This window comes from Malassezia japonica, chromosome 1 (genome assembly GCF_029542785.1).
Source record: "Malassezia japonica chromosome 1, complete sequence".
Lineage (NCBI taxonomy): Eukaryota > Fungi > Basidiomycota > Malasseziomycetes > Malasseziales > Malasseziaceae > Malassezia > Malassezia japonica.
In genome coordinates, this window is record NC_083370.1 from 85477 (window position 1) to 109759 (window position 24283).

The 24283-nt window shown below is 64.2% G+C and overlaps 12 protein-coding genes across 12 annotated transcripts; 4 read left to right on the forward strand and 8 right to left on the reverse strand.

The window, feature by feature from the left end:
- Positions 1–12: 12 nt before the first annotated feature.
- MJAP1_000053 (uncharacterized protein) lies at positions 13–4705 on the forward strand (the record flags this gene model as incomplete). Its single annotated transcript, XM_060264025.1, has 2 exons — positions 13–2544; positions 2567–4705. 2 exons carry the CDS (start codon positions 13–15, stop codon positions 4703–4705), a joined length of 4671 nt encoding a protein of 1556 aa, XP_060120008.1.
- Positions 4706–4745: 40 nt separating this feature from the next.
- Positions 4746–5206, reverse strand: MJAP1_000054 (uncharacterized protein; the record flags this gene model as incomplete). Its single annotated transcript, XM_060264026.1, has 2 exons — positions 4746–4756; positions 4777–5206. 2 exons carry the CDS (start codon positions 5204–5206, stop codon positions 4746–4748), a joined length of 441 nt encoding a protein of 146 aa, XP_060120009.1.
- Positions 5207–5242: 36 nt separating this feature from the next.
- Positions 5243–7140, reverse strand: MJAP1_000055 (uncharacterized protein; the record flags this gene model as incomplete). The annotated part of the gene is made up of 3 exons (XM_060264027.1): positions 5243–5404; positions 5427–5638; positions 5661–7140. The coding sequence occupies 3 exons, from the start codon at positions 7138–7140 to the stop codon at positions 5243–5245; spliced, it is 1854 nt and encodes a 617-aa protein (XP_060120010.1).
- A 90-nt stretch (positions 7141–7230) lies between these two features.
- Positions 7231–8109, forward strand: MJAP1_000056 (uncharacterized protein; the record flags this gene model as incomplete). The annotated part of the gene is made up of 2 exons (XM_060264028.1): positions 7231–7496; positions 7644–8109. The coding sequence occupies 2 exons, from the start codon at positions 7231–7233 to the stop codon at positions 8107–8109; spliced, it is 732 nt and encodes a 243-aa protein (XP_060120011.1).
- A 52-nt stretch (positions 8110–8161) lies between these two features.
- Positions 8162–9000, reverse strand: EFB1 (Translation elongation factor 1 beta; the record flags this gene model as incomplete). Its single annotated transcript, XM_060264029.1, has 2 exons — positions 8162–8735; positions 8921–9000. The coding sequence occupies 2 exons, from the start codon at positions 8998–9000 to the stop codon at positions 8162–8164; spliced, it is 654 nt and encodes a 217-aa protein (XP_060120012.1).
- A 1526-nt stretch (positions 9001–10526) lies between these two features.
- On the reverse strand, positions 10527–10865 carry MJAP1_000058 (peptidylprolyl isomerase; the record flags this gene model as incomplete). The annotated part of the gene is made up of 1 exon (XM_060264030.1): positions 10527–10865. The coding sequence occupies one exon, from the start codon at positions 10863–10865 to the stop codon at positions 10527–10529; it is 339 nt and encodes a 112-aa protein (XP_060120013.1).
- Positions 10866–11101: 236 nt separating this feature from the next.
- NTF2 (Nuclear transport factor 2) lies at positions 11102–11599 on the reverse strand (the record flags this gene model as incomplete). Its single annotated transcript, XM_060264031.1, has 6 exons — positions 11102–11117; positions 11147–11238; positions 11262–11363; positions 11387–11458; positions 11491–11550; positions 11579–11599. The coding sequence occupies 6 exons, from the start codon at positions 11597–11599 to the stop codon at positions 11102–11104; spliced, it is 363 nt and encodes a 120-aa protein (XP_060120014.1).
- Positions 11600–12332: 733 nt separating this feature from the next.
- MJAP1_000060 (uncharacterized protein) lies at positions 12333–13928 on the forward strand (the record flags this gene model as incomplete). The annotated part of the gene is made up of 1 exon (XM_060264032.1): positions 12333–13928. The coding sequence occupies one exon, from the start codon at positions 12333–12335 to the stop codon at positions 13926–13928; it is 1596 nt and encodes a 531-aa protein (XP_060120015.1).
- A 95-nt stretch (positions 13929–14023) lies between these two features.
- On the reverse strand, positions 14024–14738 carry MJAP1_000061 (uncharacterized protein; the record flags this gene model as incomplete). Its single annotated transcript, XM_060264033.1, has 2 exons — positions 14024–14455; positions 14478–14738. The coding sequence occupies 2 exons, from the start codon at positions 14736–14738 to the stop codon at positions 14024–14026; spliced, it is 693 nt and encodes a 230-aa protein (XP_060120016.1).
- Positions 14739–14759: 21 nt separating this feature from the next.
- On the reverse strand, positions 14760–19643 carry MJAP1_000062 (uncharacterized protein; the record flags this gene model as incomplete). The annotated part of the gene is made up of 1 exon (XM_060264034.1): positions 14760–19643. The coding sequence occupies one exon, from the start codon at positions 19641–19643 to the stop codon at positions 14760–14762; it is 4884 nt and encodes a 1627-aa protein (XP_060120017.1).
- A 52-nt stretch (positions 19644–19695) lies between these two features.
- MJAP1_000063 (uncharacterized protein) lies at positions 19696–20565 on the forward strand (the record flags this gene model as incomplete). Its single annotated transcript, XM_060264035.1, has 1 exon — positions 19696–20565. One exon carries the CDS (start codon positions 19696–19698, stop codon positions 20563–20565), a length of 870 nt encoding a protein of 289 aa, XP_060120018.1.
- Positions 20566–20584: 19 nt separating this feature from the next.
- Positions 20585–24235, reverse strand: dna2 (DNA helicase; the record flags this gene model as incomplete). The annotated part of the gene is made up of 3 exons (XM_060264036.1): positions 20585–20594; positions 20654–23997; positions 24020–24235. The coding sequence occupies 3 exons, from the start codon at positions 24233–24235 to the stop codon at positions 20585–20587; spliced, it is 3570 nt and encodes a 1189-aa protein (XP_060120019.1).
- Between the last annotated feature and the right edge of the window lie 48 nt (positions 24236–24283).

Below are 24283 nucleotides of genomic sequence, written 5' to 3' on the forward strand. Positions count from 1 at the left end.
TTGTCGCCCACGATGGAGGAGCGGAGCCCCGACAGGGACGCATGTGCGGCGTGCCTGTCGGCCGCCGGAAACGCACACGCCGAGCACCCGTTGCGCCGTATGGTGCTGGGGCCGCTCCCCGCCGAGCTCGTCTCGTCCTCGACGCTGCTCGAGACGGCGCGACGTAAAAACATACCGATCGACGTCGACGAGGAGGGCGGCGTGGCGACGCTGCGCAGCCGCTCGGGCGAGTTTAGCGGCCCAGGGCGGCGCACGCGCGCCTTCTTTGGCCTGAGCCCCCGTCCGCCGAGTGTGCAGCGCTCGGCGTCGCTGCGGCGCGTGCTGAGCACCGGCTCGCTGTCGGACGCGTTTACACGGCGCGTGCCGCCCGATGTGCCCGAGTCGCTCGCCGGCACGCAGCCTTCGCCCGGCGCGCCGCCGTCGATGACCGAGTCGCCGGAGCGCGATCCGTCGCTCCTGATGCCACACGAGCCGTCGCGGCAGATGCGCCGCGACATGACGCCGCACCGCGGGCGCGTACGGAGCATGTCGGGCTCCTCGGTCTTTTCCGACGGCCAGACGGCACGCTACCGAACATACCTGCAGCGGCGGCAGCCCCAGTCGCCGTTCCGCCACGGCTCCGACCCGCTGCGCACCGTGTCGTACTTTTCGTCGCACAGTGCGCCGCCCCCGGTCGCTTCGTACAGAAGCCCAGACTACCGCTGGCTCGATGCAAATACCCGCCAGGAACTCGAGCAAGAGGTCTCGGTCATCGCGGGGCATCACCGCATGGTCGGCCAGTCATTCGAGGTAGGGTCCATTTTTTGGGAGGCGCTCCAGGCGGACACGGCGCGCCCCGAGACGCCGTTTGTGCGGTCGCCGTCGCAGCGCGCGCGCCCGCGGCGCGCATGGTCGCTTTCCCGGGAGCGGGGGTCGCCCGCCAAGGGTGGGCGCACACGCGCCGCGACCTTTGGCTCGATTAGCAAGGACCGCGTACGAGGCGACGGTTTTGGGCCGATGCACGCAGGCGCCTGGGAGGGCGTCTCGCCCCGCGAAGTGCCGGTTCCGAACGAGCTCACGACGCCGGGCACGACGCCGCTCAAGGTCGAGAAGCCGGACCCCCTCACCAAGGTGTGGCCGGTGCAGACGCCGCTCGTCCAGCACCCGGACATTAAGGTGCAGCACCGCGACCCAGAAGCAGGCCTCGCGATGGTCTCGGAGGAAGACGCGGGAATCTCGTCGCGGAAAACAAGCCAAGAGACGTCGCGCGACGCACACGAGAGCCCGCGCACGTCGATGCACTCGTGCACGTCGATCCACTCCGATCCTACTCATTCTGTATATAACCAGGCGCCCGAGTCGCCTGCAGCGCCGAGCGCGGCCGGCGGCGGCGACGTCCCTACGCTTGCTTTGCCCGAAAGCGACGCGCGTGCCGACGCGCGTGCCCTTACGCTGCCCGACGCGAGCGGCCCGGCGGATGCGCCTGCGGTGCACGAACGGCCCCCCAATAAACTAGGCGAGCCCCATGCGTGGCATCTCCAGCCGCGGCGCCCGCCTGCCGACCGGCCGCGCCCCATTCTCGTGCCCAGCGGCACGCACTACGAAGGACGGAGCTTGCACTACCAGGACCCCCCCACCGCCGACACGATCGAGAGCCGCGATGGCTGGGACGCGACGCGCAAGAGCCTTCAGGAAAGTACGCCGAAAGTACCGGCGATTCCGCGGCGCTCGCGCGTGATGCAAATGCTCGAAGACGAGCTGCAGACGTCGATGAAGCAGCGTGGCCGCGGTGCCGATCTGCATGCGCCGAGGGACCAAGCGGCGCTGCCTGCATCGCAAGAAGAGCACGAGTCGCTGCAGGCCACGCGCGAGGTGCCGCCGGTGCCGCCTGCGCCTGCGCCTGCGCCCCGTCCTCCGTCGAGCATCGTGTCGCGTGAGTCCGAGTCCGCGTCGCTCGTGTCGATCCCGGCGGATGCCGATGGCACGTCTGCGGCGCCGCTCCTGCCGTCGTCGGCGTCTGGGCGCTCGTCACGCTCGCGGCACTCGTCGCGATCGACGCGCCTCCCTGCTCTGTCGCGTCTGGAGCCGAAGCAGCTCCTGAAAAAGGTGCGGCCGCGCAGTGGCCGCAAGGTTTCGTTTGCCCCGACGGCGACCGTGCGCTCGTCGCCGGACGTGAGCACGCCGTCGCTGCTGAGTGTCCCTGAAGACGAGATTGCGTCGCACCTCGCCGCGCGGGGCGAGTCGGTGCCGGTCGGCCAAGGCGACAAGTCGCCCGCGCCGGTCGACGAAGTCTTGTCGCGCGAGACGGAGCCGCCGCTTCCGAATGCGCCTGCGCGCCGCCTGCTGATGCGGCGCGCCGAGGAGCGCTCGGCGCCGCTGCGTACCGTGCTGAGCCCCGTGCTGAAGCGCGACCGGATGCTGGTCAAGGTGCAGCACACGCCCGACGTCGGCGTGTCCGAGACGTACGACACGCTCGAGGCACGCAAGCACGATGTGCGTTCCTTTCACTGGGCCGAGTACATGGTCGTCCTGCGCCCCGGGCGCCTCGAGCTATGGAGCGAAGCGGTACGTCAAGCTACTTACCCAGACCATCCGCGGCCGCCTGCTGGGCGATACCGAGCTGCTAAAGCTGCGGCACGTTGCGCTCCTTGAAAAAGGGACGACGTACCTGTCGCAGTACAGCGATATCGACAATCTCTTTTGTCTGACCTTTCCACGGAGCGTGCACAAGCAGTCCCGTACGACACCGACCCGTCTCTTTCGGCGTACCGGCACGGTGATTCTCCTGTTTGATGCACGCACGATGACGACGGCCGCCGACTGGATGTGGATCCTCTATCGCGAGCTCGGCGGCGCGCCGCCGCCGCACCTCTTTGTGCACATTCCCGAGCTATCGGTGCGTGTGCGTGTGCCGGTGCCGGACCTGCCGTCATTCAGCGCGATGTCGGATACCATCAAAGCCTCGCTCGACCGCCCTGCCGCGGATGCGCGCCTGCTGCACTACAGCCAGATGTCGCACACCGAGGTGGTGCGTGGCGTGCTGCGCCTCGTCAAGGCGATGCCCAACTGGGCGTGGCTCTCGGAGCGCATGATGGCGCGCGGCCTCAAGCCGCAGCTTGCGTGGCGTAGCGGCACGACGCTGAACTGGGTCAAAGACGAAATTACCGTCGACGGCTTCCCGCGTTTCTGGTCGGTGCTGGTGGGTGGCCTTTTCAAGTCGCAGCGGCGCCTGCCTACGCTCGAGCTCGTGACCAATCTGCACTACCCCACCGAAGCGCTGCACCCCAACGGCACGCGCCTGGAAGAGCCGCCGGCGATCGAGGGTATCGTGTGGCGCCTGCGCCCCGTGTCTGGTCTCATGTCGCGCGTCTACTTTTCGACGCAAGAAAGTACGCTTTTCCTCACGCGCGAGTCGCGTGCCTTTCCCCCCGACGAGTTTTCCGGTCTGCCGCTCGACGCCGAGCTCGAGACGCCGTCCATGACGCGCAAAGAGAAGCTCGAGCAGCACGCCACCGCCTTCCACGCGCACGAGATCGTCCGGCAGCAGCTCCAGATCCGGTACTGCGAAGGCTTTGTGGATCTGGGCGAAGTGCAGGCGATTGCAAGCGTCGGTACCGGCGTGACGCTCTGCACGGACCTGTCGCCGACGACGGTCGAGATGGCCGCGCAGTTCCGCATGGACGCGGCGCCGGTGTCCGTCGCCGCACACACCCATTCGGTGTACGACTACAACGGGACGCGCGAGCAGATCGATGCCCTGCTGCGTTTCCCCGAGAACGACGGCGGCGTGGGCGATGAAGGCCTGCACGATGCCTCGGACAGGAATCGGGTGCACGCGCTTCGCCAGGTCGACCTATTGCTCGCCAATGGCCGTCGCGTGTCGTTCGAGTGTATTTCTGCGGAACTTGCGCACGAGTGGATTGTGCGTCTGTTCCAGCTTGCGATCTACTGGAACTGCCGCCGGAAGACGGATACGTGGATGATGAGCAGCGTCGGGCAGGCGAAGCCGACGCGCGCGCACGTCCTGCCCGGCGCCCTCGGCAAGCACGCGGACGAGATTGCCTCGCTCTCGCTGCGCTACCTGTGGAACTGGTGCGTGATGGACGGGTGCCGTGCGGTGCGCTACAGCGGCCGCCTATTCTGGAAGACGCAGCGGAGCCACAACTTTACGAACCGTTATTTTGCGCTGTGTGGCGGCGCGCTCGTTCCGTTCAAAATGATGCTCTCGATGCGCAGCGCGACGTCCCGCCAGAACGAGGGCGTGCTGTACAAGCGCCTCGAGCCGCCGATTCTGCTGCGCGATGCGTACGTCTACACCGGACGCATCAGCGACCGCGCGACGGACCTGCCGTTTGACGAAGGCGGCCCGGCGCGCCGCGGCCCGTCGCAGCGCGCCGGCACGCAGCAGCTGCCCCGCCTCTTTCGCGACGGCCTCAGCTCGTACGACGAGGACGAGGACTGTATCTTTGTCTTGCGCGTGCGCACCTCGAACGACTCGCTCTCTGCGAACCAAAACGCGTACCGCCTGCGCCACAAAGGGCCGACCGACACGGGCGAGTTTATTCCCGGCCTGGCCGACAAGATGTTTAGCGAGATTTTGTTCCGCGCCCGCACGGTCGTCGAGCGCGATCTATGGGTACGAGCGATCTCCATCGAGATCGAGAACCTGGCGCGGACTGAGCCTGCGCGCGAGGAGCGCGTGCGTGCACGCGGCCAGGTGTTTTAGACGGGCGCCTTGGGGCGTTTGGCTGCGTGAGTGAAACGACCTACCTCCATACTTGGACCGCGACGTAGTACGACCAACGACACCACCAAAGTCGAGCGCGCCACGCACCAGGCGGTAGCGCACACCCGGCACGTCCTGGACACGACCGCCGCGCATGAGCACCACGCTGTGCTCCTGGAGGTTGTGGCCTTCGCCGGGAATATACGCGGTAACCGTGCGGCCATTCGACAGACGCACACGCGCCATCTTACGGATGGCCGAGTTCGGCTTCTTGGGCTTGGTCGTAAAGATCTTGGTGCACACGCCCTTCACAAACGGGCAGCCTTCGAGCGCCGGCGTGCGGTTCACCGGGGGACGGTGCGGCCGCCGCGCGCCGCGCATCGCCTGCTGCAGCGTGACGAGCGCAGGGGGTGTCGTATGGAGCGACCGGATATCCAGACGCAGAGGCGCGGGCTGCACCGCCGGGCGCGCAATCCGCGCCATCGGCGCGAGCATCGCCATCCACCGTCCTACGTTCATCGTGGTAAAAGCACGTGACTACAAATGGCCGCGGTGGTGGAGGAGGCGGAAGGCGCCGGCGGCCTGTTCGGCGGCGACGTGCGCCGCGAGCTCTTGGCGGAGTGTGGTTTTGAGGACCTTGCCGGTGGCGGTACGGGGAAGCTCCTTGTATACGAGCCAGACGTACTCGGGGACAGCGTGCTGAGTGAGCAAGGGGACGTACGCGAGGCAGCGAGGTCGAGGCGAGGTTCACGAGTTCCTGCTCCTTGCCGCGCATGTCGGCGCCCACGACGCAGATCGCCGCGACACGCTCGCCAAGCTGCTCGTCGGGGAGGGCGAGCACGGCGCAGTCGCGCACGCGCGTGTCGTTCAGCAGCGCGCGCTCCACGACCGAGCAGCTGATATTTTCTCCACCCCGCACAATCAGGTCCTTGGCTGGGTGAGCGGAGGAACGTACCTCGGTCGAGAATATAGACGGACCCATCGGTGTCCTGCATAGCAATGTCGCCCGTGCAAAAGAAGCCGTCGTCGCGAAAGGCGGCGCGTGTCGCCTTCTCATCCTTGTAGTAGCCGAGCGCGACATTCGGCGCACGGATCAGCAGCTCGCCAGTCGCACCCGTGGGGAGGAACTGGCCGGTGCTCGTGTCGCAAATGCGGATATCAACCATCGGCGGGGGGATGCCGACCGACGCAGGGCGCGCGGCGTACGACGGGCCGACGTTCAGCAGCACGCCTGAGTTGGTCTCGGTCAGACCGTAGCCGTTGCCGCCTGTGATCTCGCCGACGCGCTGCGCCTCGCCTGGGAGCGACGAAGGGGACGAGGCGCCGCCGACAAAGAAGCCCGAGAGAGAGGGGAGGTCTGCACCGCTCTTGATAATCTCGCGCACCATGAAACCAATGCCAATGAGGCTCGTCACCTGCTCGCGCTTGATCAACATCGTCGCCAGCGACACGTCGAACTTGTACATCATTACAAACGCGTCGCCGCTGAGCGTGCAGTTAATCAACACGCTATGCAGTCCCATCACATGAAAGAGGGGGATCATGCACAGCGCACGCCGCTTCGGCATGCTGCCAGGCGGCGGCAACATGCCGAGGAGCGAGAAAATCGTACGGATCACGCTCCAGGCACTGACAAAAAGGGACGAGATGACTTGGTCGTTCGTCGAGACGACCGCTTTCGGCAGTGACGTCGTTCCGGACGTGAACATGATCAGCGCAGGGCGATCGAGCGAGATGCCGCGCACGTCGGGCGGCGGCGCGGACTCGTACTGCTGCCAGCTCCCCATGACGTCGTCCCAGTCGTGGATACGCACGTCGGCATGGCGGCCGGCGATCCACGGGCGCTCCGAGCGAGGGGGAAGCGCACTCACGTCGCGACCTGCCACGACAATCACATGCTCGAGGCGCGGCTCGTCCGCACGGTCGTGTGCCGAGCCCTCGAACATGGCGCCAAAGTGCTCCCGCAGCGCCTTCCACGCGCCGTCGTCGACAAACGCGAGCTTGGTGCCGACCATGTTGACGCACGCGGCAATCACGTCGGGCGTCTGGAACCCATTGATCGGCACCGCCACAGCCCCGACGAGCTGCAGCGCCCAAAAGATGGTGACAAACTCGATCGTGTTGCGCGAAACAATCGCCACACGCTCGCCGGCTTGGACACGGTACTTGCGCTGCAGGCCATGAGCCAGAACTGTTGATGCACGGCGCACGTCTGCATACGTCGCGCGGTGGCGCTCCGTGGCCACGTAGTCGTTCTCACCATACTGCTCCGACTTTTGCAGCCAGTAGTCGCCGAGGCTCTGAAAGCCATGGTCGAGCTGCCGCCCTTCACGCCCGTCATGCCTGGACACGAATCGCACAGGACAGTTGGGATCCTTGAGTATCTGCTCGTCGAGCTCAGCGGGGCCCCTCTGCTTCGGGACGGACTCGCTCATGTTTGAAAGTGCGTCTGCCCCACGAAACGCCCAGATACACTTGCGCACAGATCAGCTGACCAAGCGTTTGTCACTCCCCCTTTTATGACCATGGCCGGTAAGGAAGGCGCGTCGGCGCGCCGAGTACTGCTGAAGGACCAGCAAGCGCGGCTATTGGTGGGCGCCTCTCCGGAACTAGCGAGTGCGCACGAGCGCGACTTTGCCGACGGCGTGCGGCTCCTCCTGCGCTATGGCAGCGATACATCGCTTGGGCCCAATCGGGGGGCGCTTTGGGGCCCGTCCGCTGCGCCGCTCGCTCCGGGGCAGGGCGAGGTCGCAGCCTTGCTCCCGACGTGGTACACACAGGCAAATGCGACGTGCGAACATTGCGCTGTGCCTCTTGTACCTGGTATCACAGGCGAACATGTAGGCAAAGCACTGGTGTATGCATGCCGAGTTTGTGGAGCTCGGCAGCGAGTGGCCAAACGAGACAAGACCGCGTTTTCCAGCGTGCGCAGCCGAAGAAAGAACAAGAAGCAGATCATGGAAGGAAAAGTAACCGCAGAGGCAGGGCGCAGCGCCAAGGAGACCCAGCGCGAGGCCGCGCCTGTGCCGGCTATCGACGCCGCACTCTCTCTGGACGCCAAGGCGGGCAAGCGAAAGGAAAACGCGTCATCAACCCTCTCGGAACCCACGCGTGCAGCTGCTCCGCCTCTCAAAGCGCCCAAGCTCGATCGACAAGGTCCCAGCCTCGCCCAAGGGCGGCAGGGCACGAGTCTGCCGAAAGAGCCGCCCGGCCAAAGTGCGACCAAATCTCCACGCCCAGGCGCTGGGGCCAGGGCGACGCCCTCTGGCGCGCGTGCGCCGGCGCGCAAGCAAACGGTGGACCCCAAAGCCGGTCTTCGCGCGCTCCTCCAGCAGAAAAAGCAGCAAGAGGCCAAGCCGAAGCCGAGCGGCGGTGGCCTTGCCGACTTTCTTAGCCAGCTGTAAAGTAGAAGGTGTTGTCGAGCAACTTGGCTACTTGCTATGGTCCTTTGGACGCTTAGAGCTTCTGCATGGCAGCAATGTCGGTGGACTGGACGTAGTCCTCGAGCTCCTGGACCTGCTCCTGGAGCTCGTCCATCGACACCTTGTCGTCCTCGACGACAAGGGTGATCTGGAGCTTGTTCACACCATAGCCGATGGGGACGAGCTTCGAGGCACCCCACACGAGACCGTCCATCTCGACGGCGCGCACGGCCTCCTCCATGGCCTTCATGTCGGTCTCGTCGTCCCAGGGCTTGACCTCAAAGGTGACGACCGACTTCTGGACGGGCTTGGGCTTGTTGGCCTTGCGGGCCTCGTACTCCTTCACACGCTCAGCCTTGACGCGCTCAGCCTCCTCGTCGACCTCCTCGTCCGAGCCGAACAGGTCGACATCGTCGTCGTCAGCGGCGTTGGGCGAGGTGAAGGCAAGCACCTCAGCGGCCTTGGTCTTGTCGCCGGGGAGGTCCTTGTGGCCCTCAGCAAACGACTGGATGTGCTCCCACCAGCGCTTAATGTTGGGGTAGAAGCTGGGGTGAGGGGGCTCCTTGATCTCCTCAAAGGCAGCAACGTCGACCTGCGACGGCTCGTGGCTAAAACGTCAGTATCATCCACAGAAAAAAAACCCGTGGCTGCCGATGTATCAGTGGGCTTGGAAATGGGGTGTCGTCAAAGCAAAAAGAGCGCGGGGTCTTAAGCCGCTGGACTCGGAAACACGGACCAAAGCAATATTCATCGCGGTATAGGCAGGCAGCCACGGGCTTAGGTGTATACGTACCCGTCAAGGTACGACTTGGTACCGAGGAACTCCTCGAGCTTGGCGAGCACGTCGTCGTTCGTAAAGTCGGGCAGAGACATGGTAGATGGGGACGAGAGTAGTGCCCAAACGCCCTTCTTTTCTGCGCATGGATCCAACGAGTTCGGCCGATCACTCAATGTTCCACACGTGCGGCCTGCAGCAAGTCATTGGCCGCGGCAACCTCCACCGAGTGGAGCAGCGCTTTCCCTTTGACGCCGCCGCTCGCCTGCGTGATGGTCCCGGCAGAGTACGCGCCGATGCCGATGATGCCGGAGGGAATGCACCCGGCCATGGCGCAGCACTTGGCCTCGCTGCATCCCTTCTTCCCAAAATCGCGTCTGTCGGACGCGCCCTTATCGGAAGACGACGTGGCCCTGTACATGCTTTTGGTCACCTACTCGGACGCCCTCGACGCACTTCCCCTCGAGTTCACACGGAGCTTCTCTGACCTGCGTGAGCTCGATGCGGTGCTGGGCGCGCACCTGGGCTCGCTTACGCACCGCCTCCAAAACCTCGCGGCTGTGCTCGAGGACCCGAACGTGTCGCGCGGCGAACGTCTCCTGGCACTCAAAGAGGTCGCCGACGAGGCGCGCGCCTACAAAATGGGTGGCGAAGACAAAATCCGCGTCGCGGGCAATACGGCCGAGATGATCGCATCGCACTCCGACTATATCGACTCGCTCCTCCGCTCGCTCACGTCGCTGCCGTCTCTGGCCGCCTACGCACGCGACGCGCGGCCGCGATTCAAGCGATTCGGCGATATGGGCATATACCCGGTCGCAGAAGAGCTCATGCCGATGCCCGGCGCTTATGCGCCGGACGCATCGTCGAGCCGCCGCTCGCGCAAAGTCGCACCAGCCGCGCCCCAGGCAACCTCGAGCCGCCAGCGCGAGCGTGAGCTCCAGGAGGCTTCGCGCAACACCAAGAAGCGCAAAACCGTGCCGCCGCAGGCGGTTTCCGCTGGCAAGGGGCGTGCAGGAATTCCGGACGCCGCCAACTCGCACGACCGCACGACACGGCCCGGCGGCGTGGCCAACGGACTGCCGGGCAAACGCCGCGCTGAGCCCGCGTACCGCGGCCGCAACGGCTGGCAGGACGAGGGCGAGAGCGACGAAGGCGAGTACGACGCGCGCTTTGCCCGTTCGAGTCGCGTGCGTGGCGATGCGCAGGACGCATGGCCGCGTGGTGTGGACGGTGGTCCGTACGATGCGGCGGGCAGCGATGCACACGGTGCACACGGCGAGGCGGCACGCAGCGCGGCACGCAGCCGCCCCAGCAAGTCGTCTGGCGGCTCGAACCGCGATGATGCCGACGATCAGCGCTACTGTTTCTGCAACAATGTCAGCTACGGCGATATGATTGGATGCGACGACGACGACTGCGAGCGCGAATGGTTCCACCTCGGCTGTGTCGGCCTGTCCAAGCCGCCGCAAGGCACGTGGTACTGTGACGCGTGTCTCGAGCGCCGCACGCAACAAGCACGCAACAAGGCGAAGCGGGGCGCCCGCCCCGGGCGCCCGCCGGCCGCCGAGGTCGTGGGTGGCGCGCGACGTGTAGCTACTGGACGTCGGTAGTTGGTACGGATCTACTTCTTGCCGTTGATGCCGAGCAGCTCGACCTCAAAGACGAGGGTCGAGTTGGCGGGGATGACCGGGGGGAAGCCGCGGGCACCGTAGCCGTAGTCGGGCGAGACGATGAGCTTAGCCTTCTCGCCGAGCGAAAGCTGGGGCACACCCTCGTCCCAGCCGCGGATCACGCGGCCGACACCGATCTGGGTCGAGAAGGGCGCGCCGCGGTCACGCGACGAATCAAACTTGCTGCCGTCCTTCTGGAGGGTGCCGACGTAGTGGATGTCCACTGTGTCGCCGGGCTTGGGGAAGTTCTTGCCGTCACCGGGAGAAATGCGCTCAACCTGGACACCCATTGTAGGAGAAGTGAGTGTATGTGGCTTGTGCGTTCTGCCGCTTAAAAAGGGCATCGGCGGCGCCTCCCGCGGGATGACGTGTCACGATTAGGTAATCCATGGGGTAGCGTGCTCCGAGTCTCTCGCGCCGATTGGTGCGGGAAGTGCATGGAACATTTCGGCGGCGCGACAGAGGAGGGACGTCATCGAGGCTATCAGGCTACCAGTTCATGACGTGACCAGCTACGAACAGCCGATTATCCGTAGTTCAGACTAGCGAGTGTTAGGGCGGCATGACGTACCGGAAGATGTCGTTGAACACGTAGAACGAGCCGTTCTCGGGCAGCAGCGTGAACGACTGGCTGAACTTGAGGGGGTTCTGACCGTCGTCGACCTACTATTAGCCAGTGCACGTACCAGGAGCATGCCGGTCACCAGCACGACCAGCGCCTGACCGTCGCCGGTGGGCTGCGCATCGCGCGTGTCGACCTTGTGCTGCACCTTCTGGAAGGGAAGGCTCTGCGGTAAGTCTAGATACGTACGGCCAGCTTCTCAACAATCGCCTGCGCACCCTGGGTCTGCGCACCCTCAAAGGTGAGCATCGACTGCGGACGCTGCGTTAGTCTATTACAGGCAGGATACGTACGTAGAGCGCAGCGAGCTGCGACCGGTCCGCGTCAAAGGTGGTGTAGTAGTAGTCGGTGAACTGCGGTCAGCTATACTGGACAACGTACCTGCTGCGCGACTTGCTCCATTGCACACAATCAAAGGAGAGGAGTCTCGGAGCGACCGCGCTCGTGGACGACACGTGCGTTCGGCCGAGACAATGTGGAGGGAACCAACACTTGGGCACACGCGTCCTTGGGCTCAGGACCCAGCGGCGGCGCGGAGGGCGATCCTCTTGCGCGCTTCAATCACACGGTGCCATGTGTCCTCGATCGCTTTGCTGAAGAGGCAGGCCAATGCACAGCTTGTGTTCAACAGAGTCTACGGCGCTCAATGGCTGAGACCATGGATGTTGAAGTAGATTCTCACATGCATAATTACTTTGTCCTCCGCCGATGCAATTTGCTCGTTGTATCTCGGCAGTCTGCCGTAGATAGTCAATTCGGCTGCGAGATGCGAGGAATGGGTGAATCTCTTTCTTAACTGGCCTAGCCTGGCATGAGGCAGTGGTGCGCACGGTGCACCAGTGGGGAAGCCAAGCCTCGTGGCTGCACTGAACTGTGCCACATTAGGTGTACAAAAGGAATTGAAGAGACTCGGAGTATCTTGGTCTACACCACCGCTCCCACTTCCGTTATCGGCTACTGTAACCTCCCCTCTGGGAACTATTTGCCGAGCGACTCCTTTGTCTAGTAATAGCGTGCTAACCTTCCAGGAACACGACTAAAAGTACAAGCAGAACATTGTTTCTGACTTGTCCCGTAAGTATATCGACTAACCCTTTTTTTGCAGATCCGCATCTTGCCCTCGCTACGAAGAAGTATGGCGGTCATTCAATCTCCTTTCCTGCGCCTGATCGCAGTGCTGGCCACCATGCCGGCGCTGTTTGACCAGCTGTTGTTCCCCGACGCGAGCGGTGCGCTCGCCGCGCCGTTCGACTCGCCGAACAACACCACGCTTCCCGGCGTGCAGGAGCCCTCGTTCGACGTCTACCTGTCGCCCTCGGCTGGCATTCAGCTGCCGCTGGCGCCGCGCGATGCGGACGAGTCGGACACGCTCGCCGAGAACCCGTGGATGCACCTGCAGCAACACATTAACCATGCGAAGCGCCGTCACGCGCAGATCAACGACTTGCCAGTCCCTACGGACGACGAGTTGCGGGCTGCGATGCTGAAGCGCCGCTCCTGGGTGGAGAAGGAATGGCTGCCGCTTCAGCGTCGCGATGCGGCGGATGCGAAGGCCGGTGATTCGTCGTCGCTGTCGAGCTACTTTGCGCGCTCCTCTGACAAGATGATCGGCATGGTGCGCCGCTCGAGCAGCGGCAGCAACCAGCTCGAGGCGCGTGGTAACGGCTACCCCTCTTCGGAGGCCAAGGCCGCACAGCAGCACTCGACGACGAACGCCGGCAGTCCCTCCATGTCGCACACCTCGGGCCTGAGCATCGAGGCGAACGACGTGGGCTACTTTGTGCAGGTGCACATCGGTTCGAACAATGCCAAGTTCACCATGTTGGTGGACTCTGGCTCGGCGGACACCTGGGTCACCGGCTCGAACTGCAACGGCTGTGGTGGTTCGAACCGGAACAAGCTCGGCTCGTCCAACTCCAAGTCGCTCAACATCCAGAACGACCAGTTCAAGATCTCGTACGGAACCGGCTCCGTGACGCTGAACAAGGCCACGGACTCGATTACGATTGCGGGAATGAAGCTGGACAACTACAACCTGGGCGTGACGACCAAGGAGTCGAGCCAGTTTGGTGGCAGCAAGATCCCCTTTGACGGCCTCATGGGTCTCGCAGGCTCTTCGCTGAGCACCACGGGTGAGAAGACGCCGATCGACGCGCTGTTCGACAGCAACAAGGTCGACCAGCCGATTGTGGGCTACCGCCTCGGCCGCGTCGCGGACGGCAGCAACAAGGGCCAGATCACCTTTGGTGCGGTCGACGGCTCGCAGGTGTCGGGCAGTCTGCACGAGCTTGACAACCAGTCGAAGAATGGCTACTGGGAGGTGAAGCTTGACAATGTCAAGGTCGGCTCCAAGTCCATCTCGGGTTCGTCGAGCACGGCGACGCTCGACACCGGCACGTCGCTGATTGTTGCGCCGCAGGCGCAGGCGGATGCGATCCACGATGCGATTGACGGTGCGAAATCGGACGGCCAGGGCGGCTACACACTGCCCTGCACTACTAACCAACAGCTTTCTTTTACTTTCTCGGGCCAGACTTACACTATGGATTCGCGCGACCTTCTCTTCTCTCCGAGCGACTCGAACAATCTGCAGGGCACCTGTGTCAGCGCGGTGTCTGCCGGCGACAACGGCGGCAACGGCGGCTGGCTCCTGGGTGCCGCGTTCTTGAAGAACGTCTACTTTGCGACGAACTCCAAGACGAACCAGATTGGTCTCGGCAAGCTCAATTAAGCTCCTCTCCCCCAGCGGCTCCTTGTGTTTCTGTATTTCCCCCACCGCTGGTCTCTCCTCTCGTAGATAGCCCCGTAAGATTGCGACAGACAGTTCTACTTCTTCTTGGGCGCCTGCTTGCGCGGGCGCAGATTGCGCTCCTTCGGCAGCCAGTCGTCACTCGCACTAGAGGCCGGCGCAGGCGCAGGCGCGGCCGTGCGCTTCTTGGCCGGCGCCTTGGTGCGCAGCGAGGGTGCGACGTACGAGGTGTAGGCGACGTACGCAATGCCGCCGACAAGCAACGCCAGCAGCGCGTACACCGACAGAAGCTGGGGGTCCAGCAGCGACTGCGCCGGCTCTTCGACCGTCACCGAGCCGCGGTACACGTTGATGTTGTAGCGCTTCGAGTTGCCCTGGTCAAGCACCTTGAAGCGGAACTCGACGTCGAGCTGTTGCGGCTTAAACTCCGAGTAAAAATCGTACGGAATTTGGAGGGGCTGGCCGTTGACGTTGCGCACTGGCACCGACTTGAGCTTGGTCGTGGTCATCTGTGTTAGCCTATCGACGTACGTTGCGCATGACACGGCTCTTTTGCCCATCCGCCTTGGCGGGGTTGAGGAACGCGCCGGTGATCTCCTCCAGGACCAACGCGCGGTCGGCCTTCGGGGGGTGCGTTACCGAGAACACCACGCGGTTCGAGCGGCCGTTCTGCACCAGCGAAAAGGGGTTGTTCGGGAAGGTCGTCACGACATTCAGCTCCGGCGCCTCATCGGCACACAGCACGGCACCAAGGCCGAGGCACGCTCCGAGCACCAGTTGCGCGATCCGCATGTTGTGGAAAGATGACTAAAACTACGCAAGGTGGGCCTTTTTGGCGGGGCGGGTGGGCGACTCGGTGTCCTTGCGCTTCGGCGCTTCGCCCATGGCGAGGCGCAGTGCGTGGATCTCTTGGGCATAGGCGCGCTCGAAAGCGCGCGTGATCTCCACGATGCGCTCGTCAGCCGCGTTGAAGGTGTAGCAATTTGACAGCATCAGCTGGATATCGGCGTCGAGCGCGTCGATGCTGTCGTACTTGTCGCTGCGCAGCTTGTCGCTGATCAGCGTGAGGTCGCGGGCATTTTCCTTCGGGATGACCTCGAAGTAGTTCGGGATGCCGAGTGCCACGGGGTCGACGGCGTACAAAAAGAGGCCGGCCGACGGGAGCTGCTTGAGGCGGCCCATCATGCTCTGCAGCGCACGCTTGTCCTGGTAGTCGAGCTTGCGCACCATCGCGCGGCTCCACTCGCGGCGCCACACGCGCGAGACGATCTCCTCCATCTCCGCGGGGAAGGTGCCCGGGGGATTGAACTGGCGGCAGTTGGCAAACATCAGGCGCATGTCCGAGGCAAAGTCGTGCATCGTGGCATAGGCGCCTTTGCTGAGCTTCTTGCTGATCGTCGACAGGTCCATCGGGTGCTTGATCTCGTCGTAGTACGTCGGCGCCTGGTCGCGCACAGGATCGATGGGCTGCAAAAAGATCGATGCCTCCTTGGTCTTCATCACAATCTGCAGGACCGAGCGACACTTTTTCGCCTGGATCGGCATCTCGCGCTCGCCGGGCAGCACAGGGTCCTGGCTCGCGCTCTTTGCCTCCTCGGGGTCGATGTGCTCCGCAACGGGCTCGGGCGCGGGCGGCGGAGGGGGCGCCTCGGTCTTGGAGCGCTTGAGCTTGAGCGTCGGCTTCGCCTCCTCTTTCTTGCCGCCGAGGCTGAGCTTGATCTTGAGACGCGGCTTGGGCGTCTCGCTCTCGCCGGCGTTGAGCGTGACGACCTGCTTCGGCTCCTCGGGCTCTTCTTCCTCCTCCTCCTCCTCCTCCTCGACCTCGCCTTCGGCGTCTGCCTCCTCGTCGGCCTGGCGGCCGGCCGCGGCACGCGCCTCGGCCTGCTCGAGCGTTTTGCTGATACGGTTCCACAGCTGACGGAAGGCCGACTCGGACCGCGACGCCTCGTAGTGGATCCACGTCTTGGGGTCCGGCGTGTACGTCTTGGCATTGCGGAAGATGAGTTCGACATCCTCCTTGAACTGGAAGCGGTCCTTGTACTGGCCCGACTGCAGCTTGTTCGACACCGAGTTGAGATCCATCGGGTCCTTGATCACATCGAAGTAGTCCGGCGCCTCGTCGCGCACGGGGTCCACAGGATGCAAAAAGGGCTCGCAGTGCTTGTTGGCCATCAGGCGCTGGATACAGTTGCGGCACGCAGTCAGGTCCGACGACGTCATGCCGAGCGCCTTGCCGGGCTCGACCGGCTTTGGCTTCTTGGGCTTTGGCGCCTTGGGCAGCACCACGCGGAGCGCGGGCTGGGGGCGCGTCGGCACTTGCGGGGCCTGCGGCGCGTTCTTGATCATGAGCTTGATGCGCTGCGCGCCCGTCTGCTCGGGCTGCACCTGCTCGGGGCGGGGCGGCGGCTTGAACTCCTCGACCGGCTTAAACAGTAGCTCGGCGAGGTGCAGGAGGGCGCTGCGGATCGGCACCGCGCCGTGGGCGTTTGCATAGGCCATCAGGAAGCCTTCGCGCACCGACGCCGAGCGCCCGATTTCTTTCCGCAGGAACTTGACCATGGTCTCGTGCTGCGCCTCTTCCTGGACGCGCTTCGTCTCCTGCTCGCCGAGGTTCTCAATCTGGGAGGTCTGGCCTTCCTGGAGCGTGTCCTCGGGCCGTTCCTGGCGGGGGCGCGTGTAGCCCAGCTCGCCGGTGGCGATCGCCACGGCGAGCGCGTCGCAGAGGCCCCGCGCGAGGTGCATCTTTACGAGGTCGTTCTCGTCCGTAGTGAGAACCGCAAAGTAGTAGCGCGCCAGGACCTTGTGCTGCAGACCGCGCATGAGCAGCAGCGCATTAAAGGCCGCGAGGCGCACCGGCGTAAAGTTGCCTTCGCGCGTGTACTCGAGGAACAGGGGCAAATTCACCGGGCGCAGATTCGCAAAGATGAGCGACAGCTGGAAGTCGATGCTCGCGAGCGTCACGACATTGTGGAAAGACGGCACGAGGCGGTCGAGCTCCTGGAGACGTTCCACCTCGCTGATCGCCTGCTCGCGCAGCTGCACCTCTTCGTCGCTGTACTCGTCGTCGATGCCGGGCGTGCGTGCCGACAACGCGCCCGTGTCCGCCGGGATGAGCGAGCTGGCGAGCGCGTTGATGATGCTTGCGATGTAAAAGTCGTCGACAAACTTGTTGGTCGAGTTGTCGTTGTACTTGAGCAAGTTGATCAGGAAACGCTGCACGAGCGGCAGCGCCTTGCCTTGGTGGTCGCGGATGCGCCCAATGGCATGGATCAGCGCACGGCGCACAAAGTAGTCGGCCATATCCGAAAAGTCGTTCGGACGGGGAATGCACGGCGCGTCGAGTGCCGTCGAGTCGCCCGTGTGTGGCAGGTCGAAGCAGTAGCCTGTGCGGAAAAGCATCAGCAGGTGAAAGAGGCCCAGCAGGTCGAGGTGCGGCAGCGCACAATTTGCGAGGCCGTACGCCGCCTCGGCGCGGATCCGGTAAAAGTACTTGGTCACGAGCACGGTACGCGTGAGCATACTGCTGGTGATCAGACTCGGCATCTGGCTCAGCGCGTGTACTGCGACGAGCTGCGCGACGACGTCGCGATCGCGCTGCAGCTGCGAGACCCACATGTAGTCTGGCTGCTCGAACTGGATCTGAGCCATCCACTCAAAGTCGGCGTCGAGGCGGATCCACTCGTACGGTGCCGAGGCCATGATCGCCTCGTCCTCTTCGGTCCAGTCGGCGACCTTCCAGCGCTTGCGCTCCTCTTCGTCCTCCCACATACCCAGGCCGAAACCAAGATCGATCATGCCGATCGCCTCGGCTGCGTCCTCGTCGCCGGCGGCGGCGGCAGCAGCAGCGGCCTGTCGCGCCTGGAAGCGCTTGGTATTGCGGCGCACACGCTTGTACTTGGTGTTGAATGGAACGTCGTAGCGCTGGTGCTCGTTCTTGATGTCGAGTACGTGCTCGTACGGCGTGCCGTCCGCCTCGTGAATTCGCACCGTCATCTGACCTTCCCAGAGCGTGACGGGGTTCGAGAGGAGCGCGTCTTCGGGATGGGCCTCTGCGTAGATTGCGGCGGGAGACTCTTGGCGCACATGCATCTCGATCAAGAGTTTCTTGCGGTTAAAGGTTGCGGTGCAAATAAAGCGGGGGCAGCCGCTGCCGTTGATCCACTGATCGACAAACTGACGCAGATCCGCGCCGCTCACCTTTTTACAGATGCGCAAAAAGCCGTGCGTGCCGAGCGCATTGTTGGCCATCTCGCCGGTGATCGCCTGCAGGAACACTTTGGGAATGACACGTCCCAATCCCAGCGACGCGCCCATCTTGCACAGGCGGCGGTCGAGCAGGTAGAGCACGAGCGGCGCCTTGAGGTTGACAAACGGCAGAACCTGCGGGTCCAGCGGCTCGCTCTGGCCCACCTGGTAGAGCGGCGGCATGCCAATGTCCCATGCGCAGAGGCGGTCGCAGTCCTTCTTCATGCGGAAGCGGTACTCGTTGTTGCCGAACAGGCGGCGCAGGAACATGGATGCGAGGTGCTGGCTCAGGCCGTGGATCAGCCACGTATCCGCCCACGTCTTTTGGATGATGTTGATGCCGACCCACTGGAAGGCCACCGCGACGCTGAGCGTGTGCCGGTTTTCAAACGCCTGGTCGATCACCGAGGTGGGGTGCAGCAGATCGCTGGAGCAGACCGCGAGTGTCGACGCCGAGTGGCAGTCGACCTGGGCGCTCTCGACAAACACCATCTTGAACGAGTTGAAAGGAAACGAGCCGTACTCGCTCCCAATGTACTCGATCGCCTGCCACGTAAACGCGGTCGTGTGCAGCAGCTCGTGCTCGTGCTCGGGCAGGCAGAACGCCAGCACCTCGCACGCGTCGGGGCGGCGTGGCGAGACGCGCCCCATCACAAACGGACCCGCACAGAACGCAATGTGCTGCACGGACGTCGCGACCGGCTGCGTATAGTAAAAGACGGACTTTTCGGGATTGTGCGGGTGCACCGCGTGCTCGGTCAGCTCGCCAGAGCACACGACATAGACTTCGGTGCCACGCAGCTCCTCCTCCTCGTCCTCCTCGTCCTCCTCGTCGACCTCGCGCACGCGGTCCGCGCGCGGCTCGTCGGCCGTCTCGAGGCGCCGCGGCACGACAAACTCGAGCTCCCACGTACAGCGGTCCCACAGCGTGTCGACACACGGCACCCAGCACCGTGCACTGTCGGGCCCTGTCGGCCGTGTATAGAGGTGCGGCACCTTGTACGGTGCCTCTGGCGTCGGCAGCACGAGCTGGATCGCCTCGTGCACGTCCTCGAGCAGGTATTCGACGCGCACGGTGATCGCCGCAAAGCCTTCCTCGCCGGTCGCCTCGCCGGGCGCCACGGCCTCGGGGCGTACGGCGTCCGGGAGCTTGATGCGCAGCTCGCCGAATGCCGTCTCGCTCGCGCTCGAGTATATCGCACGCTTCGTTTTGGGGTAGTCGTGCACGTCCGTCAGCGCCGCATGCTCGCTCGCGAGGTAGTCGTACACCGCTTCGTGGCCATTGCAGGTGATCTTTTGGATCTTGGCACGCCGTGCGTTCAGAAAGATGGAACGCAGCGCAGCCGTCGTAGGGCTTACTGTTAGCTCTGTATAGCCCGCTAGAGCACCGCTAAATGCCAGCTCTAGCGCCACCCGCTGGTGTGTGAGCGTGAATCCGCGGTCCTCGAGCATCGCGCCGGGGCGCTGGAGGAGGAAGCGGTAGTCTCACGTGACGTTTCTTGCCATGGGCGACGACGCGGGGGAGCCGCTGGGGAGCACGTCGGTCTTTCCGCCGCCCCCGAGCGTGTACCAGCGCTTTACAGAGGAGAACTGCTTGTGGCTCGATGTCTTGAGGGGCGAGCTAAGGAAGGAGGGCAAGGAGGGCGTGTACCATGGCCTGGGCGACGAAGAGCGCAAAGAGCTGCAGGACACGCTCTTGAAGCAGGTCGTCGCTCGCGAAGGCAGCGACGGACTCGAGCTGCCGACTGATGACCTGCATGAGCTTCTCCCGCCGAACGTACACTGGATCGAGGAGGACGGGGGCTACCAGCTGTTTGGGCAGCGCTGGCCGATACCCGAGGTCACGCCGTCGCTCCAGGACCTCGGCATTACGCGTCTATTTCCAGAGGAGCCATTCGACCGCGCCAAGGCGCTCCAGACGCTGCTACGGACGCTGCTGCACACCTACTTCATGCTCACCTCGGACCTCCTCCGCCCGATCCAGCCGTACGACGTGCTGGAGAGTGGAGGACCGAGTGGAGGGCAGGCGGGGCAGGAAGGTGCGGGGCAAGCGGAGCGAGCGCAGGGCGGCGAAGGCGGCGAAGGCGCGCCAGCGCAGGACGGCGAACAGGACGGCGCGCAGGACGGCGCGCAGGACGGTGCGCCTACCGGCCCTACATGGACCACGTCCACACGCATCAAGGACCGTCTCAAGCACCTCGAGGTCGCCGTGATTAACTTCCAATTCCTCGTGAACCAGCTGCGGCCTGTCCAAGCGCGCGCCTCGCTCGAGGCCCTGCTCATGATGCAGGTGGCACGCCGCGAGCGGCAGACCAAGCTGCTGCGTGAGAAGAGTGCGGCGATCCGACTCGAGATTGCCAAGCTCCAACTATAGATACCCATCGAGGCCGTGCTCATAGAGGGCTTCAGCCGCCACACGTGCGACACGCTGCGTCTTGACCGCGCGCTGTTTGCTCGGGGACGTCTTGGTCGCGTGCTGCGTCGCGGGCACGGCGTAGATGGCCTCTGCATCGCGCAGCAGGCGCATCAGGCGCGGCATCGGCCGCTGGCCATCGCCGTCGTGCCCGGACAAGGTGCGTGCGCTGCCGACCAGCACGAGCTTGCGCTTCGCGCGGGTGAGCAGCACATTGAGGCGGCGTACGTCGCGCAGGAGCGTGCCGGCCGAGCCTTGGGCATTGGAGCGCACCAGTGACACGAGCACTACCGGCCAGTCGCGCCCCTGCGACTGGTCGACGGTGAGCACTTCGGCGGCGCACGACGTTTTGAGGAGGCGCGCCTGGTGGCGGTACGGCGTCAGCACGCCAATGTCGCTTGCGGTGAGGCCGCCACGGCCGAGCGCTGTGCAGATCTGCGCAAGGAGCATGGCCTCGGCTGCATTCTCCATCACGCCGTCGGTGCGCGACTCGTGCGCGTCGATGGCGTCCGTGTCGACAAACGCCACCTGCACGTCGGGTGCGAGGACGCGCACGAGCCATGCAGGCCCGTCGTACGCACGTTGGTCCAGCGCGAGTGTCGAGCGCGCAATCGCCTCGCTGCCGCATGCAAGGCGGCCGTCGTATACGAGCGCGTTGCTCAGCGCCATGATCGCGTCGTTCATGCGGTACTGCTGCGCGAGCGCGACCATCGCCGCGGGGTGCGCGGTGCACAGGCGCTGAAACAGACTCGTCTGGAGGCCGTGTGCAGCCGCCGCCTCTTCGCGCACGAGCGGCGCCAGCTGGTGGTGGTCGCCAATCATCACAAAGCGGTCGGCATACCGCAGCGGCCCCAGGCACGTCGGCACAGTGATCTGACTCGCCTCATCGACGATGCACACGTCAAAGGTGCGGCGCGCAAACACCGCCTCGTTCGTCGCGAGACACGTCGCTGCAACGACCTGCGCTTCGGCGGCGAGCGTGTCGAGTGCCTCGACGCTCGCCGTGCGCCCGAGGCGCTCGTCCAGGCAGTAGTGCCGCACACAGGGGTGCACGCGGCCCGGCGCGCCGACGCGCAACACGTCGAGCCCGTCGCCGAGCTTGGTGAGCACCGTATCGACGGCCGAGTGCGTATAGCTGCAGAGCAGCACAGTCTGGCCGGCGGCAGCGAGGATGCGGATCAGCGCCGCAATCGTCGTCGACTTGCCGGTACCAGGCATGCCGAGCACCAGCGCATAGTCCTGTGCCTCTAGTGCACGCTCAATCGCCGCGACCTGGTCGGCATTGCATGTAGGGGTATACTGCCGCACCAGCGCCTGGAGCTCTGCCGAGAGCGGCGCCCACTGGGGTGCTTCTAGGTGCACAACACGTTTTGCGAGGCGCGTCACACGCGGCGGCGCGTCGGGGTAGAACAGGCAGGCGATATTGTAACGGGGCACGCTCAGCATCGTCGACAGCTCGTCCTGGTCCAGGCGAAAGGTAAAGTCGCGCACACCGCTCTGCTGCTTGACCTGCACGAGGGTCTCGCGCCAGGCATTCTCCATACGCAGCGCAATCCGCGACTGCGTAACGTGCGCGACACGCCCACGGCCGACAAACGCAGCGTGCGGCGTGTGCGTCGAGAGCAGGACAAGGTCGTCGACCGCCCAGCTCGCACTCAGCATGCGCGCGTCTGGCGCGGAAAAGAGGCACTTGGACGCGTCCTCGAGCACGAGGCCCGCGACGCAGCGGCCGACACTTTCGCGCTCTGCCGCAGGGAGGGTCCACAGCTCGTTGCGGAAGCGCGCAAGTCCCTGCTCTTCGTGCGAGAGGAGCGCATCCCAGTGCTGAAAAAAGGTACGGTCGGTCCCACTCAGGTGCTCGGTGTGCTGCGTGTAGAGTTCGGCAATCGCCGAGTCCGGATCGCGCACATGCTCGACGGCGGCACGGTAGAGCATGCATGCATCGCGTGCGTAGCACCGCGCACACTTGTACGCGCTGTCGATCGTCGGGGGAAGCAGCGAGGGGTCATCGAGCTGCGCCAGCGCAGCGTCGTCAAAGCCAAATTCGTCGTCGCTCGCGTCGTCCGCAACGACAATCGTCGGCAGCCGCGACTTGTACGTCGCCATTTCGTTGCGAGCGAGAAGCAGGCTGCGTACTTCGCGCAGGGCGCGGTGCACGCGGCTCATGGCGCTCGACTGGGTATAGAGAAGCAGGCCAGACTCGATTTCCACGCCGTAGCGGTCCGAGAGCAGCAGGGTATACAGGCTGGTTTGTGCGGCATGCTCGGTGCTCGACAAAACGCGCCCGGTCTTGATTTCCAGCGGAAGAACGGCGACGTTAATGCGGCCGCGCTCGTAGATATGCGCCTCGACACAGACGTCGACTCGCCCTTTGAGGCCAAAAAGCGGCGAAACGACGTCATCCTCCGTGCCGAGGATGCGGGTAAGGCAGATGCGCACTTCGTGCTCCGCGCGGCGGTCCTCAACATCCTCGGCGTGCTCACTGCCGTCTTTCGGAGCGAGATAGCGCTCGCCGAACGAGACGAGGGATGGCACGACCTCGGCGAGCGATGTGCGCGTCTTTTCCGTCTCGGCGCCCACGATGGAGAGCGCGGCACGGTTCTGCACGAGCTGGCGCTCGATTTCAGCAGTGATAAAAGGTCGCGAAAAGTTGCCGAGTCGCGTCCAAGTAGCAGGCGCTGGCAGCGGATCAGTCTCGACCGTGGCCATGGCCTCGGCGAGGTCGGCATCGCCGTCTTTCTCGCCGTCGGATCCGACTAGGCAGGCTTGCAGCAGGCCGTGGACCATGTTACCAAATACCGCCGAAAAGGTCGTGTCGGATGCCGTCTTGATCCGCTCTTGAAGCATCGGGCGCCGCATGCACGAAGCGACGCTCGCAAGGTTCGACGCCGAGATGATCGTGTCGGGGTGCAGAACCAGCAGGTGCTGGCTCGCGGGCGCATCCACAGGGAGAAACGAGGCCAGGGTCATGGTAGGTATGCTGCCCAGCACGGCGTCAAACAGATGGTCGTCGAGCCCGTCCCAGAGGTCATCGTCGTCTGAAGGCTCTGGCGCAGGCTGCGCCTCGTCTCCTCGATAAGGCTTCATTTCCCACGCACCGTACAAGTGCACAATATCGCCCTCCTTGACCGGCGTCGCAAGCCATTCGTCACGAAGAAGCGCAACACTTGCCACAGGCTCGAATTCTTGCATGTTTGCTTGGTAGTACAGCGACTGATTGAGGATTGCATCGGCAGGTGGCTTTTGCGCGCCCGCTACGACGTCGAGCTCCAGTACCTTTTCAGTGACAGCCCGTTCCTGAGCATTTTTGGTCTCGCGCTCGTAGACGCGCTTCACGCGAGCACGCGAAAAGCGGCGAGTTGTCTGGCTAGAGTGACGTCGCGCTTCAATCGCCTACATGAGCAAGAGAACGTACCTTTTCCGAGGTGTCGGCCAGCGCGTGCCCCTCGATCTTCTTTCCAGGGCCAGCTCGCATGGGCTTTTGGTGGCGAATGGGAGCCGGGACCTCTTGGATTGGATTCGTCCGGTCATGCAACACGCCATTTTTTGGCTTACTATCGTTTTTCTTCGCAGCAGTCACCTTCCCTGCAAAGAGCCCCGACAAGAGGTCTCCATGCGACGCCGCGCTCATTGTGGAGGACGCGACGCGCCGCGACGCGGTGGTGCAAAGTGGAGGTAT